Source organism: Sinocyclocheilus rhinocerous, unplaced genomic scaffold, assembly GCF_001515625.1.
Source record: "Sinocyclocheilus rhinocerous isolate Xijiao unplaced genomic scaffold, SAMN03320098_v1.1 scaffold513, whole genome shotgun sequence".
Lineage (NCBI taxonomy): Eukaryota > Metazoa > Chordata > Actinopteri > Cypriniformes > Cyprinidae > Sinocyclocheilus > Sinocyclocheilus rhinocerous.
In genome coordinates, this window is record NW_015656019.1 from 1004986 (window position 1) to 1019681 (window position 14696).

Here is a 14696-nt window from a genome sequence, read left to right on the forward strand (position 1 = left end):
TTTAAATTATTAACAACATGCAAGCACATATCTAATACATTACATATAGTTAATATAATAACAAATAAAATATATACTGCGTGAAACGGTATTGCATATTTTTTTTAGACGCAAGAGTTTTAGTCAGCGTTACCTTTGAAATTATGACCCCACCAATGGTATTTATATATTTATTGTTTGTTTGTTTGTCCGTCCGGATATAAAGCTCAGGACACATCAAATATGCAAAAAAATTAAAATAAAAAATCATACAACTATACAACTCTTCTAATAGCAATACATCGTGATTTTCCCCCTTGAATTCAGTAATGTCTACATGAACAGTCCACACACAAAAAGAGAATTTCATCTCTTCCGTGAATAAAAGAGAAAAGAAATGGTGGCGTAAATTGTTTGACATAATTTGTCAGCCGAATCAAAGTCAGTGTGGCGTAACCAACATGCGGGAAGCCATTTTGCTGTCCTTTGACAAAATAATCATAATATAGAGAGGGTTTCGACCTTTATTTAGACCTTCATGACCCTGTATCAACCCTTACGAAAATTAACCATGGTTTTACTACAAATAAAACCCAAAAAAAACATGGTTAGTTACCATGGTTTTGCTACACTAACCATAGTTTAACAATGGTATTTGTATAGTAAAACTATGGTTATACAAATGGTAATCAATACGCCGTGGTTACTACATGGTTCATTTTCGTAAGGGAAGGTCATTAGGTTTTTCTTAAAATTGTCAGATATGTTGACCATATTTATTGAAAAACGCGTTTTCGTGACGACTGGAGTAGGCTAATCTAAAGATTTTTCCATATTGAACAGAATGTTTTTTTTTTTTAAATAATGATTAGGTGTACACTTGCGTGTATGAAAGGAGCTAATGTTTTAGTGTTATTAACCATGCACTTTACATGTTTTTTTTGTTTTGTTTTGTTTTTTTTTAGAAAATGCTATAAGCGTTTTTCAAAAAACGTATGAAAAAAACAACAAATACAAATAACACATACACAGCAATGTTTAAAACTAAATCTATATAAAACAATTTCCCCCCCCCCTTTTTATCGTCTCGGACATCCTTGTTTGTCATCGAAAAATGTCTTCAAACCCATCAAAACCAGAACGAGCATGTGGTAGTAAACAGATTTCGATGGGTGTTCAATTCTACACGTCTATTTTAGAGGGAGGAGCGAAATGCTCCAGAAAGCCCATTGGCACCGTGTCTGGAAAGGGAAGAGAGGAAACTGATGCACACATGGCATGTTCTGACACTTTGCTCGTTGATTGGGTCAGAAGACGTTTTGCCGCAATTAATGACACGCAAAGAGGAAAGCAATTATACTGTGGACTAATTCACCGCCATGAAAGCGCAGGAGCTTCCCAAAAAAAAATAATGATTAGGTGTACACTTGCGTGTATGAAAGGAGCTAATGTTTTAGTGTTATTAACCATGCACTTTACATGTTTTTTTTATTTTTTTATTTATTTTTTTTAGAAAATGCTATAAGCGTTTTTCAAAAAACGTATGAAAAAAACAACAAATACAAATAACACATACACAGCAATGTTTAAAACTAAATCTATATAAAACAATTTCCCCCCCCCCTTTTTATCGTCTCGGACATCCTTGTTTGTCATCGAAAAATGTCTTCAAACCCATCAAAACCAGAACGAGCATGTGGTAGTAAACAGATTTCGATGGGTGTTCAATTCTACACGTCTATTTTAGAGGGAGGAGCGAAATGCTCCAGAAAGCCCATTGGCACCGTGTCTGGAAAGGGAAGAGAGGAAACTGATGCACACATGGCATGTTCTGACACTTTGCTCGTTGATTGGGTCAGAAGACGTTTTGCCGCAATTAATGACACGCAAAGAGGAAAGCAATTATACTGTGGACTAATTCACCGCCATGAAAGCGCAGGAGCTTCCCAGATAAAAGCGCAAAACTACAGGCCATCGAGCAGGTTACGTAGGTTATGTTTTAAATGGCGAATAACCGCACCTCCTTTTCCATTCACAACATATTAAACCGAGGACCTGATTGCGAGAAAAATCGCGGTCTTGATGAGGAATACGCAGATGAGCGGGTTCACGGAGAGAGAGAGGCGCTGGATTGTTCAAGCTCATCTCTGCCGGTGGAGTCCGCTGGAGCTGAGCGCACCTCTTCCTCCTGTGTGCTCGTGCTGGACTCCTCATCCTCCGACCAGCATTCATGTGAGGAAGAATCAACAGGAGGAGAAGACAATTCACTCGAAAGACGACACGGTGAGACATTAAGACCACTTCACGTATATATAGCCTAGATGGGAGATTGGGTAGTGTTGTAAAACATTTAGTTATTACCATGTTTTTGCACTGTACGTGTGTCAAACTTTGATATTCCCATATTTGTCTGCTACAGATGAATACACCGTGTAAATTAACGTCAATAATAGTGCTGTTATCAGTAGCTGACATTTTTAGACATTGTGCATTCATTTATTGTGGTAATCCATGTTTTCCCTCCCAAAAATAATACATTTGCATCACTCAATTTCAGCTTAAAACATTTTTTTTATTAAAAACGGCACATGTATATGAAGCATTTTAAATGCAACTGGAAACAATTATATAAGTAAAACAGACTGATCTTTAACATAACAAATGTGTGTAGTCGCAATTGTGACAAATATATATGAGCTAATAAACTTTTTTTTTTTTATGGGTCCAATATAACAAAATTAAACATCATATCATTACACACAACATCACACATGATACAAATCTAAGACATAAATGAAATTATAATTTCTTACCCCAAAAAACGGTTTTTGTCTTGTAAATACCTGTAAATATTTTTACACAGAGAAACATTAGATTTATATAGAAATTAGATTTATAATCATGTTAGTGAAAATTAAATGACAGGACTGGTATCTTCAGCGTTCTTTTTTTAATAATAGTTTTTAATAATATTTGATAAAATAACATTCACACAAGCTTTTAATATATGTTAACACCTTTTTTATGCCTTTTAATTGTTAGTCCATATGATTTATGTATTTCTAGATTTGTTTCCAATTTTATTTTCTGTTTAAAGTAAAAAGAAAATGAATTAAAGTATTTAAAATTACATAGGAATGGCATAATTATTGTGAAGAAGTATTTTGATTACAACAATAAATTCATTTACAACATTTAAAATATTCATGTTTTAAATTATAGCTCTGCACTTGACACTAATTTACACAGTTTATATATCAAAGTAATATGTGACTCTGGACCACAAAACCAGTCATAAGCGTCAATTTTTCTGAATAAATAAGCATTCCATTGATGTATGGTTTGTTAAGATAGGACAATATTTGGCTAAAACTTGATAATTTTGACCAATGCAATGTTTTTTTGGCTATTGCTAAAAATATACCCCAGCGACTTAAGACTGGTTTTGTGGTCCAAGGTCACAAATATCAAAATTTAAGACAGAGTACAAAAAGCCCAAGGTAAAGAAGCTGAAGTCACTCCTCAATATTGTACGACTATTTTAAGATTTAAATTTTCATATGGACTACTGTATGTAACACAAAGGCCTGTGATTTTCCAAACAAAGCCTAAACCTCTTTTTATCCATCTATACAGACATGGACCAACAGAAATCACAGAGCTGCAACTTTGAAGATAACAACCCCAAATCGAGCAAAAAAAGGTCACGGGCAGCGTTTTCTCACGCACAAGTATACGAGCTGGAGCGGCGCTTTAACCTGCAGCGGTACCTGTCCGGCCCAGAGCGGGCCGACCTGGCAGGAGCGCTCAAACTGACCGAGACACAGGTGAAGATCTGGTTCCAGAACAGGAGATACAAAACTAAGCGCCGACAAATGGCAGCCGAACTCGCGTTAACTCCTACGACAACACTGGCAAAGAGAGTGGCAGTGAAAGTACTGGTGAGAAACGACCAGAGGCAATACAACGCCGAGGAGCTGCCCAGTCCGTCTGTTCCTCCATTATACCAGTCATTCCCTTACTATCCTTACATGTTCTGCTTCCAGCCGTGGGTCTCAGGAAACACTTTAAGTGGTGGTTTAATGCACTGATTTACTGGAGTTATAGCATCATATGGAAAGTGATTGTGGAGACACAAACATACAGCCAAAGTTCATGTATGCAGAAGAGAACAGAGTAAACAAAACTGTTATTCCTCCATGGATTAAAAATGCTGAATGTATAAAAAAAACTATAGAATGACCATGAAGCCAAAAAAGGATGTTCACTATCTATCATTTCAATAACGATCATTAAGCCAAAGCATAGACAATTCACTCAAAAGACATTCTCTCATTTTGTAGTCATATCTGTCCTTTTTTAATGTTGTACAGTAATGTATTTGGACAAGTAATGCACACTTAAAATCTATGAATTGTATTGCTTTAGATAATAAAAAATATTAAACCAAAAAGTGGTATTTGGAGGTTAAAGTTATTTTTTAGTAGCTGTAGATGTTTCACTAACATTTGAAAAAGTCAGAAAGTGTCTAAATGGTTTTTATTGTATAATTTAAAACCTAACAATCTTCCGTTTGTAAAATGTTTTGCATGACAGTGCTATTAAACCATTCAGTTTAATATTTGTTATCTAATGCAAAGGCATTCATGCATTCTTAAGTATTCAAATACATTTTAGGTCCACTGTAAATGCTTTGATATGGAGTGTGTTTAGCTAGTTTGAGGAGTTTTCTTTTAGCATTTGTCACTGATTAAAGTTCTTGTTTATTTCCATCACCATGGAAAATACACTCTATAGTGCATTATATCATAAAATGTGTCAACTGCTTTAATTCAATGCCTAAATCCAGCCTCAAAGTCACTGCCTTGAACAGAAAATACAGGTTTAATAAAGGTAAAGCAGGTTTGAGAAAAAAAGGAAACTAACTATCATGTGTCTCGAGACAAACCGCAAAAGCATAAAGCTTGAAGCGGTTTTGTCAACACAATGTACAAAGATTAATGCCTTAAAGGCAATAATTTAAGAGGAAGAACTGATCAAAAGATTCTTTGTAAATAATGGCTTGACAAATGACAGTCTAACATACATATAAAAGCCAATGAACATTAAAGTATCATTTTAGATCAACCAACACCAAAATCTCTTACTGAAACCATAATGAATGCACAGATATATTTAAGATAAATTAAGTATACTCAAAGTGAGCCAATCTGGGATTAGAAATAACACATTATCTTTAATCTGCCCTGTCTCTGACCTCGCATGCAAGACTGCCGTACATTTTCATAAAGAACAACAAAGACGGACAGACTGTTTTGAAAAGTCTGCAGACCTGTGTTTGAGAAGGACGGTATCACTCTGAGGTCAAACACGTTTACAAATGAAGTGCTGTTTACGTGCCAAAAAGCATGGTTTTTAAAAGGGTATGAGATTATTCAACGACAAGCGATACAGATATGGACATCTATGTGTCTTTTTTTTCTTTCTCCAATATCAATCGCTTATATATTACATTTCTAACATACTGAAATAAACAGGAAAGCAAAGCTGAATTAAGGGTACATTACAATGCATGATTTAAATAAAAAAAACACTAAAATTTAAAAGTAAATCATCTACTGATCAATTACTTTTAATTGACTATTACTGTAAAAATATATATGTTTCTAATTATTATTGGAGTTTGAAAAAAATTCATGTTTAATTCAACATGTTACCAATTCTTTGTGATTCATTTTGTAATCTACTAGCAATTTGAATGAAAATTGTTTCTACACCAATTTTTTCCATTCAGATAATTTCGCAATAAATCACAAATTCTCAATAAATTAATAAATGAATTAAACTTTAGCTAGTTAATTTAGCCTGTTCATTAACTGTAATGAATATCTGAGGTGTTTCAGGTAAGGATGTTGAAATGTGTGTTATTCCACGTGACTGTGCTTTCACACACATTCAAGGATTAGTCAGCTGTTTATTGCATTAAAAAAATGATGGGGGCGAGAAATATAATTCTATTTCAACCATCACAATACAAAGCAGTTCACATGAGTTTAAGCAGCCCTTTCGTGATATCTGCATGATTCAGATACTGTCAATAGACCATGTCTATGTTGCACAACAGAATCTGGCTAAAGCCCAGAGCACATTAATCAAGTGCGCTTGAGGAGACAACACCCTCATAAAGGCAAGAGAAAGGTGGTTCAGTATCACCAAAATACAGCATCTATCTGCAGTCACACCCTCCGAGACCTGCATCCACTACAGCTATGTTTTACACATAGTCAATCCAGATTCATGGATGAAATCATAGTAACATACCATGTATTGTTCATTTTGTGAGAGCCATTTGAGGGCAAAACACGGATTTCCGTTTACAATTCACCAACAAAGTGAGGAAAGAAAATCTGTACTAAAATACATTTTTATGCCACCTGTGAACCATCAGTGCAGTCAATCACCTGTGCTTGAATTAAAACATTGACTATAATGAAATGCAAAATTGCTAGTAAATATAATGCTTTTACAATACTTGCAAAAATATAAGCCTATTGAAAAAAAAAGTAGAATCTATATTAACTGGTTTATTTAGCATCACTGAATCAACCTAAATACATTCATTTATTCCAAGAAAACTAATTTTAATGAGTTAAATCATGTAAAAAAAAATAGCTCTTCAAGGAAACAATTTTACCATATTTTACAGTGTATGAATATTAGGAAGAATAAATGAACCATGGTGTTTTTTCTAACCCAATTAATGTCTACAATATCAGTTTCTTTTCTAGTAGCTGATTTTGCGAAGATGTTGTTTTGGTATATTGAATGATTAAATGTCTCCCAAGTTTCTGTATATTCTTTTTTGCTTTCAGTTATAATCTTTTTTTTATGATTAAAATAGTTTAATGATGATGGCCTTTATAAGGCCTAAAGTACTCTAGACCTCTCCACAAACATGTGAATAGATCAGCTTCTGAAGAGGAATTAGGGCGCAGTTGAGAGCCATATGGATGTCTGTGTTTATACAAAAAAAATGTATCGTGAAAAAGTATGTAAACACAGTTTTTGAGTAGAGCAGACCATTTGAGGGCAAAACACGGATTTCCGTTTACAATTCACCAACAAAGTGAGGAAAGAAAATCTGTACTAAAATACATTTTTATGCCACCTGTGAACCATCAGTGCAGTCAATCATCTGTGCTTGAATTAAAACATTGACTATACTGAAATGCAAAAATGCTAGTAAATATAATGCATTTACAATACTTGCAAAAATATAAGCCTATTGAAAAAAAAGTAGAATCTATATTAACTGGCTTATTTAGCATCACTGAATCAACCTAAATACATTCATTTATTCCAAGAAAACTAATTTTAATGAGTTAAATCATGTAAAAAAAAAATAGCTCTTCAAGGAAACAATTTTACCATATTTTACAGTGTATGAATATTAGGAAGAATAAATGAACCATGGTGTTTTTTCTAACCCAATTAATGTCTACAATATCAGTTTCTTTTCTAGTAGCTGATTTTGCGAAGATGTTGTTTTGGTATATTGAATGATTAAATGTCTCCCAAGTTTCTGTATATTCTTTTTTGCTTTCAGTTATAATCTTTTTTTTATGATTAAAATAGTTTAATGATGATGGCCTTTATAAGGCCTAAAGTACTCTAGACCTCTCCACAAACATGTGAATAGATCAGCTTCTGAAGAGGAATTAGGGCGCAGTTGAGAGCCATATGGATGTCTGTGTTTATACAAAAAAAATGTATCGTGAAAAAGTATGTAAACACAGTTTTTGAGTAGAGCAGACGATTTGTGCAGACTAGAGTGAGCAGGCTTCACAAAGACAACAAAAGCGGTTGGGAGAGCTCGCCCACTGCATACAAATTATTACCTGCTACGACAAACCCCCTCAGCAATTAAGCCTCACAATGACGGGGAAAAAAAAACCTCAAATTGTTATTTTGCCGACATTCACTCCGACATTCATCAGTGAGGAAATGAAAATAGGTGAGACAAAGAATTGATTCAAATCACATCAACCATGAGTGGGACCCTCCCAGATCAACTACTGAAGAACAAAGTGTCTGTCTTCAGCCAGGACACTGATTGAGGGATTTCGCACAAAGAACTGTAAGTACTTCCAGAATGTCACACAATTTCCTTGATGAGCAATAAAAAAGGATCAGAGATTCATTATTTCTAGGGTGTCTTTTTTTTTCTTGTTTCTGGAATGGGATAAAAAAAATAAAGGCAATTACAATGTTTTATTTCACAATTCTGACTTTTTTCCTCACAATTCTGAGAATAAAAATAGAATTAGAATTGTGAATTGCAAGATATAAACTTGAAATTCTGAGAAGAAAAGTTGGAATTGTAAGATATATACTTCCAATTATGAGAAAAAGTCAGAATTGTGAGAAAAACTCGCAATAACCTTTTTTATTTTTATTCCATGATGGAAAAAAAAACAGAATTGTGAGATGTAAAGTCAGAATTCTGAGAAAACAGTCAGAATTGTAAAATATAAACTCAGAATTGAGAGGAAAAAAAAGTTAGAATTCTCTCTCGTAATTCAGATTTTCTTTTTCTTCTAAGAATTGTGAGTTTATGTCTTGCAATTCTGACTTCTTTTCTCAGAATTGTGAAAGAAATGCAAAATTATGAGATATAAAAATTGTGAGAGAAAAAGTTGCAATTACTTTTTTTTATTCCATGGCAGAAATGGGCTTCTATACAAAGCAGCTTATTTATTTCAACATCAGAGAAAAGACAAAAAGCAGGTTCAATTCTCATCTTAACAGGCATCATCTAACTTTTGCACAATTAGTGTCACCGAAAAGAACTGCAAAACTGTTTTCAAACAGGTTTTTCCAACACTCCCCTATATCGGCAATTTAAGATATCCGAGTCAATTTTGCAACAGATCAACAGTGTTAAAACTTTTTGGGGAAATAACCAACCTTAAGTTGTCTCTGTATAAGCTGAGACATAAGAAAGTATTTTAAATTGGAAAAAAAAAAAGACATATCACCTTCAAAATAAAAACCATGGAGTCCATGACATGCATTAATGCCTCACTATAATAGTTGAACATATGATCAAGCTTCAAGGTTGGAGAAAGTAACATGAAGCTAAATTTTCACATGTGTGCAGTGGAAAGAGACGTTAATGCATTCATCCCGGCTATAGAAAGGGCACTAAAGAGGAAAGAAATGGCCCAAAGTTAATACCTTTGTTTGGAGAGAGCACAGCTTCACGTTGACCTTGTCTCCTCAGGCGAATCACCCCCCAACACCACCACCAATAATCCAACCCACAGGACTCCACAGTCTGTTCCAAAAACGATTAGCTGATAACATCACGGCATGCTGGAATGTAAACATTTACAGTAAAACCATAAGAGATGAACTCTCATCCAGTGTGATGCATTTATCAGCCATCCTCTCTGCTTCTCTTCTGTGAAAACACACACTTTCTATGCACAAGAACGGCTTTGTAATTCCACAGATTTAAATGTATAGGGTTTTATGAGTGTGTGCTTAATAAAATTAATGTAAAAAATACTCAGTGCATAAATGTTTTTCTTTTCGGGATGAGATTGTTTTAGATGTAGTGATGTAGCGATTGCACCTTTACTGACAGCTGGTGAATTAAACACATTTCACTTTTTGATAGTCTAGATATTATAAGAGGAACGGTGTAAAACAGAAATTGATTTGTTATCAAGAGTTAATTAGACTGATAAGCCTACATACCAGAATTGTGCCAGGGCAGGTGGCCGGAAGGGAAGGATTTCGTGACGTCAGCTGCAAAGGAAAGTTGTTTCGGATCACATTACATTTTGAGAAAAAAAAATCCCCCTTTTAAATAAGGTTAAAAAAAAAAAGAATGACAATAGGATATAGTTGGTTTTAAGCTAACTTTAAATTTGGATTCGCTAAATGACATTTGAGGGCAAAACACGGATTTCCGTTTACAATTCACCAACAAAGTGAGGAAAGAAAATCTGTACTAAAATACATTTTTATGCCACCTGTGAACCATCAGTGCAGTCAATCACCTGTGCTTGAATTAAAACATTGACTATAATGAAATGCAAAATTGCTAGTAAATATAATGCTTTTACAATACTTGCAAAAATATAAGCCTATTGAAAAAAAAAGTAGAATCTATATTAACTGGTTTATTTAGCATCACTGAATCAACCTAAATACATTCATTTATTCCAAGAAAACTAATTTTAATGAGTTAAATCATGTAAAAAAAAAATAGCTCTTCAAGGAAACAATTTTACCATATTTTACAGTGTATGAATATTAGGAAGAATAAATGAACCATGGTGTTTTTTCTAACCCAATTAATGTCTACAATATCAGTTTCTTTTCTAGTAGCTGATTTTGCGAAGATGTTGTTTTGGTATATTGAATGATTAAATGTCTCCCAAGTTTCTGTATATTCTTTTTTGCTTTCAGTTATAATCTTTTTTTTATGATTAAAATAGTTTAATGATGATGGCCTTTATAAGGCCTAAAGTACTCTAGACCTCTCCACAAACATGTGAATAGATCAGCTTCTGAAGAGGAATTAGGGCGCAGTTGAGCACCATATAGTTGTTTATACAAAAAATGTATCGTGAAAAAGTATGTAAACACAGTTTTTGAGTAGAGCAGACGATTTGTGCAGACTAGAGTGAGCAGGCTTCACAAAGACAACAAAAGCGGTTGGGAGAGCTCGCCCACTGCATACAAATTATTACCTGCTACGACAAACCCCCTCAGCAATTAAGCCTCACAATGACGGGGAAAAAAAAAACTCAAATTGTTATTTTGCCGACATTCACTCCGACATTCATCAGTGAGGAAATGAAAATAGGTGAGACAAAGAATTGATTCAAAACACATCAACCATGAGTGGGACCCTCCCAGATCAACTACTGAAGAACAAAGTGTCTGTCTTCAGCCAGGACACTGATTGAGGGATTTCGCACAAAGAACTGTAAGTACTTCCAGAATGTCACACAATTTCCTTGATGAGCAATAAAAAAGGATCAGAGATTCATTATTTCTAGGGTGTCTTTTTTTTTCTTGTTTCTGGAACAACCTCAAATTGTTATTTTGCCGACATTCACTCCGACATTCATCAGTGAGGAAATGAAAATAGGTGAGACAAAGAATTGATTCAAATCACATCAACCATGAGTGGGACCCTCCCAGATCAACTACTGAAGAACAAAGTGTCTGTCTTCAGCCAGGACACTGATTGAGGGATTTCGCACAAAGAACTGTAAGTACTTCCAGAATGTCACACAATTTCCTTGATGAGCAATAAAAAAGGATCAGAGATTCATTATTTCTAGGGTGTCTTTTTTTTTCTTGTTTCTGGAATGGGATAAAAAAAATAAAGGCAATTACAATGTTTTATTTCACAATTCTGACTTTTTTCCTCACAATTCTGAGAATAAAAATAGAATTAGAATTGTGAATTGCAAGATATAAACTTGAAATTCTGAGAAGAAAAGTTGGAATTGTAAGATATATACTTCCAATTATGAGAAAAAGTCAGAATTGTGAGAAAAACTCGCAATAACCTTTTTTATTTTTATTCCATGATGGAAAAAAAAACAGAATTGTGAGATGTAAAGTCAGAATTCTGAGAAAACAGTCAGAATTGTAAAATATAAACTCAGAATTGAGAGGAAAAAAAAGTTAGAATTCTCTCTCGTAATTCAGATTTTCTTTTTCTTCTAAGAATTGTGAGTTTATGTCTTGCAATTCTGACTTCTTTTCTCAGAATTGTGAAAGAAATGCAAAATTATGAGATATAAAAATTGTGAGAGAAAAAGTTGCAATTACTTTTTTTTATTCCATGGCAGAAATGGGCTTCTATACAAAGCAGCTTATTTATTTCAACATCAGAGAAAAGACAAAAAGCAGGTTCAATTCTCATCTTAACAGGCATCATCTAACTTTTGCACAATTAGTGTCACCGAAAAGAACTGCAAAACTGTTTTCAAACAGGTTTTTCCAACACTCCCCTATATCGGCAATTTAAGATTTCCGAGTCAATTTTGCAACAGATCAACAGTGTTAAAACTTTTTTGGGAAATAACCAACCTTAAGTTGTCTCTGTATAAGCTGAGACATAAGAAAGTATTTTAAATTGGAAAAAAAAAAAAGACATATCACCTTCAAAATAAAAACCATGGAGTCCATGACATGCATTAATGCCTCACTATAATAGTTGAACATATGATCAAGCTTCAAGGTTGGAGAAAGTAACATGAAGCTAAATTTTCACATGTGTGCAGTGGAAAGAGACGTTAATGCATTCATCCCGGCTATAGAAAGGGCACTAAAGAGGAAAGAAATGGCCCAAAGTTAATACCTTTGTTTGGAGAGAGCACAGCTTCACGTTGACCTTGTCTCCTCAGGCGAATCACCCCCCAACACCACCACCAATAATCCAACCCACAGGACTCCACAGTCTGTTCCAAAAACGATTAGCTGATAACATCACGGCATGCTGGAATGTAAACATTTACAGTAAAACCATAAGAGATGAACTCTCATCCAGTGTGATGCATTTATCAGCCATCCTCTCTGCTTCTCTTCTGTGAAAACACACACTTTCTATGCACAAGAACGGCTTTGTAATTCCACAGATTTAAATGTATAGGGTTTTATGAGTGTGTGCTTAATAAAATTAATGTAAAAAATACTCAGTGCATAAATGTTTTTCTTTTCGGGATGAGATTGTTTTAGATGTAGTGATGTAGCGATTGCACCTTTACTGACAGCTGGTGAATTAAACACATTTCACTTTTTGATAGTCTAGATATTATAAGAGGAACGGTGTAAAACAGAAATTGATTTGTTATCAAGAGTTAATTAGACTGATAAGCCTACATACCAGAATTGTGCCAGGGCAGGTGGCCGGAAGGGAAGGATTTCGTGACGTCAGCTGCAAAGGAAAGTTGTTTCGGATCACATTACATTTTGAGAAAAAAAAATCCCCCTTTTAAATAAGGTTAAAAAAAAAAAGAATGACAATAGGATATAGTTGGTTTTAAGCTAACTTTAAATTTGGATTCGCTAAATGAAGTTTGAGATGATCCACTTTACATGCCCAATGGATAACTATGGATCCACAAAGTTACATTTACAAAAAAAAAAAAGAAAGAAAAAGAAATAAAAATGGAGATATTCGCATGCGCAAGAAAACATTTTTCTGCATAACGATACACTTTTCGTGTCCAAACTGGAAAATTAGATACACAAACCAGATGAAACGAGGCGCGGTGAACGCGAAGATGCGAAAGTTTTTCTCATGGTTTCTCAATAGCGAACGAAACTGCTAAATAACAGATTTTTCACATTTTAAATAAACATTAAAAACTATCATTACATTTTCTTTTGCTATGGTTAATGTTCTGTGATATCTTTCAAAGATTTTTGAATTTTGTCGCAGTTTTTCTCTATATAATGTTAATATGGCAACTACATAGGTTTCTTCATGCTAGAATGTGTGGAAACGTTAAACAATGTGTTTTATTACAACTAGCCCTGCTCTCCTCTACATATAATTTTGCAGTAGCTTACAAACTCTAAACTCAAAGCAAACGAACGATATTACATGCTGAGTTCAAAATGTGCACATGAAGTTGTTGTTTACCATAAAAATATGGATAAAACTGGTTTTCCTTTTTGGGCTGAAAGATGGGTTTGTGAGTGAGTGTGGGAACGTGGTGTTTTCTGGCACCAGTGTGTGAATATTTTTACACTCCTCTGGCCATAGATGGCTTGCTAAGGATCTGATATGCACCAACCTGTTACATTTCCACAAGATGCTTCCCAACAGGTCTGACTCTCACTCCCTGGGCTCTGTGAAAGGAATTTCAATGTTTTAATTACCGCAGATAAGGAAAAAAAACAAGGAGTGCATTGAAAAACACTGACACAAGGCAACTTCACTTATCAGAGCAGAGATAGGACCTCCACTTAGAACCTCTTAGGCTGCTCACCAACTCTGATTTGGCACACATCCGCTCCTCCACTGTCTGGAATGGGGTCCTGTTGTTCTTGCTTTGCCCGAATCATGTGTTTAATTGTCAGGCAGGTAAAATGCAAACATTCAAGGCCTTCATGACTGCTAGCTTAGAACGAAGACTACCTGACCTTGAACTCACGCTACCATGATCAAGTATTCCTGAGAAAGGGCTTGACTTTTTGTTTGTATTTTTATACAAACAATATACATAGACAGTATTATTGTTTTACTGTGAACTAAAGCAAGGCTATATGCACTATATCAAGTGGCTTTTATTGTGACAACAGTAATATGATAAATGAAACAATTAAACATAATAATAGCAATGATTACAATAAAGAAAATTACTCGGGCAAATATAATGTAATATAATATAATATCAGTTGCCAAGTAACAAAGCAACTTCATTCAGGCTTTACTGATCCATATGATCTTTACAGTGACAACATGAGGAAACTCTGAACAGATTTTAGAAAACTATTTGTTTTACCAAAAAACACTCAAATAATTTGTAAGGAGAAAAATGTATGCAATGATTAGAAAATGAAAAATACGCTTTAAATTTAATAATAATAAATTAATATATATGTATGTGTATGTATATGTATGTGTGTGTGTATGTATATATATATATATATATATATATATATATATATATATATAT

At 34.1% G+C, this 14696-nt stretch overlaps 1 protein-coding gene across 1 annotated transcript; it reads left to right on the top strand.

Annotated features, from left to right (window-relative positions):
• The first annotated feature begins 1982 nt into the window (after positions 1–1982).
• Positions 1983–4070, top strand: LOC107719227 (homeobox protein zampogna-like). The gene is made up of 2 exons (XM_016526601.1): positions 1983–2262; positions 3616–4070. Exons 1-2 carry the CDS (start codon positions 1983–1985, stop codon positions 4068–4070), a joined length of 735 nt encoding a protein of 244 aa, XP_016382087.1.
• Positions 4071–14696: the final 10626 nt, after the last annotated feature.